Source organism: Suricata suricatta, chromosome 17 (genome assembly GCF_006229205.1).
Source record: "Suricata suricatta isolate VVHF042 chromosome 17, meerkat_22Aug2017_6uvM2_HiC, whole genome shotgun sequence".
Taxonomy (NCBI): domain Eukaryota; kingdom Metazoa; phylum Chordata; class Mammalia; order Carnivora; family Herpestidae; genus Suricata; species Suricata suricatta.
In genome coordinates, this window is record NC_043716.1 from 1,350,079 (window position 1) to 1,356,999 (window position 6,921).

Below are 6,921 nucleotides of genomic sequence, written 5' to 3' on the forward strand. Positions count from 1 at the left end.
CCAGGCCCTGCCCCTTTCTCTCCCCGTCAACCCCGGGCTTCCCCTCGGTACGCTGTTGAGTGCCGTGTGGGTTCCTTAAGCTGCACCCCGTCCCGGAGAGCGAGGGCACCGCCTAGACCCCCCTGAGCTCGGCCCGGCCCGCTGGGGCCCCGGACGCCCGCTCACACCCCTGCAGGCTCTCCCGCCTCGTCGGGCAGCCGCACCTGCTCCCGGCCGTGCTGTGGGCGGCCCCTGATTCTCTGCTCCCCTTCCCGCCCTGTGGACGCCCCCGTCTGCGCCAGTCGACGGCTCTGTCCCCACGTGGCGTCCGTGACCCCTCGTACCTGACGCCTCACCGCCGCTCAGTTCCCTAACTGCCCCCGCCCGGACCCCCGGACGCCTGCGGCCCCGCCGGGCGGTCTCCCCCTGCGTGGCCGCGGTCCACGCTGCCATGTGTCCGTTTCGCTTAGTCTGTACCACCGGCTCCAGGAAGGAACCTCCTTCGTCTCGGACCACACCCACGTGCCTTGCGCTCCCGTGTGTGTGTGTGTGTGTGTGCGTGCGTGTGTGCGTGTGTGTGTGTGTGCGCGCGCACAGCTGATACAATTGTCCAGACCTCAGGAATAACCTCCTTTTCCCGGATCCATGCGGCCCCTTTGCGGTCTCTACATCTTAGGCTGGTCTCGTCCCTGTTGCACGAGTGAATGATTCATTTTACTCTGTCCTCCCAGCACCGATGAGGAGACTCAGTCCGGCCGCCCAGCCCTGTCTGTCCTCGCAGGGGGAGGACGATGGAGACAACCTCATCCCCTTTGCCAAGTGAGTCCTCCCCAACCGCTGGGGATGGGATAGAGGGAAGAGGCAGGTACCTGGCTTCTTCCCCGAGAACAATCGCAAATAAGAACAGGAGGCCCCGTGACTGGTCTGGGACATCAAGGGTTCGTGAACTTGTTCAACAAGTGTTTTTTTGTTTTTTCTTTTTTATTTTTTTTTAAATCTTTTTAATGTGTGTTTTTAAGAGCAAGAGAGACAGAGAGACAGAGCACGAGCAGAAGAGGGGCAGAGAGAGAGAGAATCCGAAGCAGGCTCCAGGCTCCGAGCTGTCAGCACAGAGTCCCACGCAGGGCTCGAACTCATAAACTATGAGATCATGGCCTGAGCCAAAGTTGGATGCCCAACCATCTGAGCCACCCAGGCGCCCCTGTTTATTTATTTTTGAGAGAGAGAGAAGAGAATGTGTGGATGGGCAGAGAGGGAGGGAGAGAGCATCTCAAACAGGCACCAGCTGTCTGCACAGAGGCCGATGTGGGGCTCGATCCCATGACCGTGAGTGAGATCATGACCTCAGCAGAAATCAAGAGTCGGATGATTAACCAACTGAGCCACCCAGGTGCCCCATTCAACTTTTTAAAAATCCATTTACATAAGCTCTACACCCAACGTGGAGGGGCTTGACTCACGACCCTAAGATCAAGAATCCCACGGTCCCCCAACTGAGCCAGCCAGGTGCCCCCTTCAACTTTTTTATTACGGAAAATTTCAAATAAATCCAGAGATTAGAAAAAACAATCATCATAAAGCAGGTATACCCTTTTCAGTCTGGTTCAGTAATTATTATTACACTGAATACCATTTTATCTGTCCAACCATCCACCCTCCTCCTACTCAGATTATTTTGAAGTAAAGTCAAACTGTATATTATTTCAGAGGACCACTTTTAAAAGGTTACTCACATTGCTCTGGGCAGAATAGAGTACTAGGGAATTAGAATGGAAGCGGGGAGAGGAGGAAGAGTCATTCAATAGGCCAGGCAGGGAAAGACGTGCTGGAATATGGTGGTGGACGTGAAAATGGTGAGGAGTGGTCAAATCAGGGGATGTTATATTTTTTATTTTTATTTTTTAAATTTAAATGAGGGGTGCCTGGGTGGCTCCGTCGGTTGGGCCTCCGACTTCGGCTCAGGTCAGATCTCACGTTCGTGGGTTCGAGCCCCCCATCGGGCTCTGGGCTGACAGCCAGCTCAGAGCCTGGAGCCTGTTTCTGGTTCTGTGTCTCCTTCTCTCTGCCCCTCCCCCTCTCATGCTCTGTCTCTCTCTGTATCAAAAATAAATAAAAAACACTTTAAAAAATTAAAAATAAAATAAAAATAAATTTAAATGAAACTTTAAAAATTAAAAAACAATTTTAAAGTTTTATTTATTTTTGAGGCGTGGGGGAGAGGCAGGCAGAGGGAGACACAGAATCCAAAGCAGGCTCCAGGCTCTGAGCTGTCAGCACAGAGCCCTACATAGAGCTTGATCGAATGGACTGTGAGATCACGACCTGAGCTGAAGTCCAGACACTCAACCCACTGAGCCACCCAGGTGCCCCTAAATTGTTTTAATGTTTATTTTTGAGAGAGGGAGAGCAGCTATGAGTGAGGTAGGAGCAGAGAGGAAGAGAGAGAATCCCAAGCAGGCTCCACACTGTCAGCACAGAGCTGACATGGGGCTCAAACTCACAAACTGTGAGATGGTGACCTGAGCTGAAATCAAGAGTTGATGTTCAGCTGACTGAGGCAGCCAGGCACCCCTTAACTTTTTAATTTTAAGTAAGTTGCACTACCAACATGGGGCTTGAACTCAAGACCCGGAGATCAAGAGTCAAATGCTCCACTGACTGAAACAGCCAGGCATCCCCCTCCTTTTTAAAATTTAAGTGAAATTTGGGGCACCTGGGTGGCTCAGTTGGTTAATCGTCCGGCTTCGGCTCAGGTCATGATCTCACGGTTCGTGGGTTCAAGTCCCACGTTGGGCTCTGTGCTGACAGGTCGGAGCCTGGAGCCTGCTTCTGATTCTGTGTCTCCCTCTCTCTCTCTTACCCTAACCCGCTCACACTCTGTCTCTCTCTCTCTCTCTCTCTCTCTCTCTCAATAAATAAATAAATGTTAAAAAAAAATTTAAGTTTTAAAATTTAAGTGAAACTTTATTATTTATTTATCATGTATGTATTGAGGAGGGGGGAAACGGGAGAGAGAGAGGACAGGAGAAGGGCAGAGAGAAGGAGAGAGAGAATCCCAAGCAGGGCTCGAACTCACAAACCATGAGATCATGATCTGAGCCAAAATTGAGAGTTGGATGCTTAACTGATTGAGCCACCCAGGTGCCCCAAATTTAAGTGAAACCTTTTTTCCAAGTGAACATATACACACACACACACACATATATAAACGTATACATATATATGTATTTTTTTAAAGTATCATTTAGTGTATCTTTAAATAGAGTTAGTTGGTACACAGCATGGTCTTGGCTTCAGGAGTAGAACCCAGTGGTTCATCGCTTACAGACAACACCCAGTGCTCATCCCCACGTGCTCTCCTCAGTGCCCGTCCCCCACTTCCCCCTCTGCCCCCATCAGCTGTCAGTTTGTTCTCTGTATTTAAGAGCCTCTTATGGTTTGCCTCCCTCTCTGTTTTTATCTTATTTTTCCTTCCCTTCCCCTATGTTCATGTGTTGTGTTTCTCAAATCCCACATCTGAGTGAAATCATGATATCGGTCTTTCTCTGATGGACTTATTTCGCTTAGCATAATACAGTCCAGTTCTATCCAAGTTGATGCTTTAAGATTTTATTTTTCAGTGATCTCTGTACCCAATGTGGGGCTCAGACTCACAACCCCAAGATCAAGAGTCACATGCTCTTCTGAGTGAGCCCGCCGGGCACCCCAAATCTGGGTTTATTTATGATGTAGAACTGACACGAGTTCCCGATGGACTGGACATGGGAGATGAGGGAAACGGAGGCATCCCAGGTTTGGGGCTTTAGCTACTGGGCATTGGGGGTGCCGCTCCATGAGGTGGGGAAGGCTTGGGAGGAGAGGTTGAAGGGGTGCTTGAACCTGGAAGTCTGGAGTCCAGGGGAAGAGCCAGGGCTGCAGACATGGATTTGGGAGTCATGAGCACACTGGCGGTGTCACGGGCACGGGCCAGGCCCAGATCACGAAGGAGAGATGGAGAGGAGGAGAGAAGGGCCCAGGCCAGGCGCCAGGACCCCGAGAGCGTCAGCATCCAGTCTGGGGACTTGGGAAGTGCTGGGCACTGTTCATCGGCTCTGCACACCCCTGCTTCCTAGAAGGTTCATCTTTCTGAGCTGCGGGGACACAAAGCAGGAGTGAATGGAGGTTCAGCTCTGCTGGGTCCTTGCGGTGATGGAAGGGAACTTGGCTGGCAGGTCCCAGGTAGCTGGGGCCCTCCTCTTTAACCGCTGAATGAGGCTGAGATTCGGTGAGATCTGGAGCTCAAGCAATTGCTAGTCTCTACCTTCGCCCCAGCTCCAGTCTCTCAAATTAGAGACCTCACCGTCTCCTCAGCTAAGATGGATAAGACAGCCCATGGCCTGAGGGCCCCCCCCAACCCCGGCAGCTGTGTGGTCCCTCGGAAAGACCAGAAAGACGAGATCACTGAGTCCCGGGAGTGAGCAGGGAGTGAGGGATGAGCCGGACCCGAGCCTACGCTGTCCTCAGGTGCTCCCGGGTGGTCAGTCGGCCCACACCAACCCGCCTGCCTCCCCAGAGCCTCACGCTGGTGCCCCAGCGGTATGGAGACATCTTCTGGGAGAGCCTGAGCCAAAGGCGCAGGTGGGTAGACATCGAGCAAAGGAGCAGGGAAGGGAAGGCTGTACACTTTTAGACTAAGCCCTGGGCAGTGAATCCCAGTCTCGGGACAGCTGGCCCACCGACTGATGGAAGCCCTAGCAACTCCTGCCAGATAGGTGGGTGGGATGGGCCGTCAGAGAAACAATACCGATGGGGGTGTCCCCTCTGCATGTAGCACCCCGTTTGTGCTTTACAGCCCCACCTGGACGGAAGAACAGAACATCCCTTCCATGCTGGTAGGACCAACCCTCGGCCCTTTCACAGCGCTTCTTGGCTAAAATCGCACCCACCACCATCCTACCCTCGGCCCTCATCACTTCTTCCCTCCCTGCCCCCCACCCCCACCAGTGCACTGACCATGCCCTCCTTTCCATGCATGGTCACCGTGTTTTCCAAATCAAGCCTGCGTTGTCACCATCTGGGCTCCCCAAGACCCCAACTCCCTATTTCAGTCCCAGCTCTCCTGAGAGACCCAGTTCTGCCCTCTAGCCCCTGCCCCCCCCATTCTCCGGCACAGAGGGCCATTGGTTGCTCCCAGCCTGGCCTGTACCCCCTTGAGGGGCTCCCAGCCCCTGAGGTGCTTTGCAGAAGAAAGAGGAGGAGGCCACATTTGGCGGGAATGCAGAAGGGACCTTCTGGTGTCCCAGCCCAGGTGAGGGCTGTCACTTATCACCTAGAGGATCTAAGGAGGCGACAGAGAATCATCAATGAGTAAGGAGGGACATCTGGGCGGGGTTTGGGGACAGGAGGGTCTGAACTAAGGAAGGCTTCAAAGGAAGTGGAGGCTGAATGGGAAGAAGGCCAGGACTTGGTGCACAACATCTGTTCGGAGGGGAAGAGGGGCTGAGTGTGCGGCCTGAGCCTCAGGAGCTGGACGGGGTGGACAGTGGCTCACGGAGGCATGACAGCAGTCCACAGACCTGGAGGGTGGTGGGCAACCAGAGGCCACCTCCGAGTCCCTCGACTGTGGGTGCCTCCGTCCAAAGGCAGCAGGAACTCGGGGACAGAGGGTTCTAAGCGAGGGGATAACAACCGGGTCGGCAGGAAGTATTTCAGGTCAGAAAGGTGAAGTCTGGAGAGGCAGGAAGTCTGGCCTCCGGGGTTCCCCGTTCCTAAGCCTCCAGTCCCCACAGGCTGAAGAAGGCCCAGTGGAGTGACCCGGGGGCCACATCTGAGCCCCTGGCACATGCCTCTGCGGGCTGTGGAGTCCCCAGCGCCACCGACTATCCGGGTCTGGAAGAGGCGAGGGCCGCCTATCCACAGGAGGAGGGCCGCCCTGTCACCACTGGCCGGACCCAGGTCTGGCTGGAGGAGCTGAGCCGAGTGGTGGAGGGTGACGGGCATGGACACCCAGGAACCCACTGGGTGGCTGGATTGGAGAGACACAAATACAGGGGGGAGAGGGGTGGTGCCTGGGCAGGGGAGTTGCTAGGACACCTGGAGGGACCTCCTTTCCTGTTCTTCTCTTCCGTTCCCAACTTCTCTCATCCTTGCAGCTGCTCTGGTCCCCCTGGAGCCCCCTGGGCCAGAGGGGTCTGGGCTCCCCAGACGACTGGGCTCTCTGGCCTCCTACAGCGCTGTCCCAGCAGACAGGAACCGCCGCCACTCCTCCTGGCGCACGGAGATGCAATCTGAGGAGTGAGGAGGAACCCCCACGCCCTGGGTGCCCGCGCGCTGCCTGGGGGAGGGGGGCCCGCTGGCAGACCTGGAGCCCCCCTCCTTGTGACGCGGAGGCCTTTCCCTTCCGCAGACTTTCCCAGCTGCCTCCCTGCGCTGGGCACTAGGTGCTAACAGCTCCCTTGAACGCCCGTGTCAAGCCACCCCCCACAGGGCTCCCTACACCTGTCGCCCCCGGCCAACCGGCTGGCACTGTGTTCTTTGCTCTGCTCGGGTATTAAAAAGCAAGCGTGTTGAGCCCAAAGTGTCTTTTTGCCCGTGGAACAGTGATGGCGAGACTGGCGGGCACGGAGGGCTGCGTCATTTCGAGGACCCGGCTAAGATGTAGTCGGGCAGGGCCCCCCGAACTCAAGGAGTCCCGCCGAATCCCGCTCTACCAGGCCGGGCTCGCGGCCACGCTTCCGCCCCGCGGGACCCCCGAAGTCCGCCCCCCCACCCGAACCCCGCGCCGCCCCGGCTGCCCTGCAGCCCCCATCCCCTTAACTGAGAGGCCCCGCCCCGTGCGCCGTGACGTCGGACGCCGCTTTCAGCGGCGCCGGGAGGGGGGGTCGGTGTGGGGGAGAATGGCCGCTGCCGCCGTCACCCGCGGGACCCCGGGAGGTAAGAGCCGGGGCCTCGCGCCCGCCTCCC

The 6,921-nt window shown here is 56.0% G+C and overlaps 2 protein-coding genes and 1 long non-coding RNA gene across 12 annotated transcripts in view; 2 read left to right on the top strand and 1 right to left on the bottom strand.

The window, feature by feature from the left end:
• The first annotated feature begins 272 nt into the window (after positions 1 to 272).
• On the top strand, positions 273 to 6,528 carry INCA1 (inhibitor of CDK, cyclin A1 interacting protein 1). The gene is given in 8 exon segments (XM_029928513.1): positions 273 to 798; positions 4,483 to 4,596; positions 4,811 to 4,850; positions 5,132 to 5,325; positions 5,748 to 5,913; positions 6,111 to 6,144; positions 6,147 to 6,252; positions 6,365 to 6,528. Coding segments are annotated over 8 exon segments (771 nt in total). The 5' UTR covers positions 273 to 715; the 3' UTR covers positions 6,399 to 6,528.
• Positions 3,661 to 6,296, bottom strand: LOC115282487. Its single transcript, XR_003904655.1, has 2 exons — positions 6,052 to 6,296; positions 3,661 to 4,109 (listed from the first exon to the last, which is right to left on the bottom strand). It is a non-coding gene; the product is annotated as an uncharacterized LOC115282487 (long non-coding RNA).
• A 289-nt stretch (positions 6,529 to 6,817) lies between the features above and the next one.
• CAMTA2 (calmodulin binding transcription activator 2) overlaps positions 6,818 to 6,921 on the top strand; it is a 13,447-nt gene continuing 13,343 nt past the window's right edge. For all 10 annotated transcript variants that reach the window (XM_029928428.1, XM_029928429.1, XM_029928432.1 and 7 more), the window contains exon 1: positions 6,818 to 6,891. The gene's annotated coding sequence lies outside the window, so the exon portion shown is untranslated. The remainder of the gene's footprint in view (positions 6,892 to 6,921) is intronic.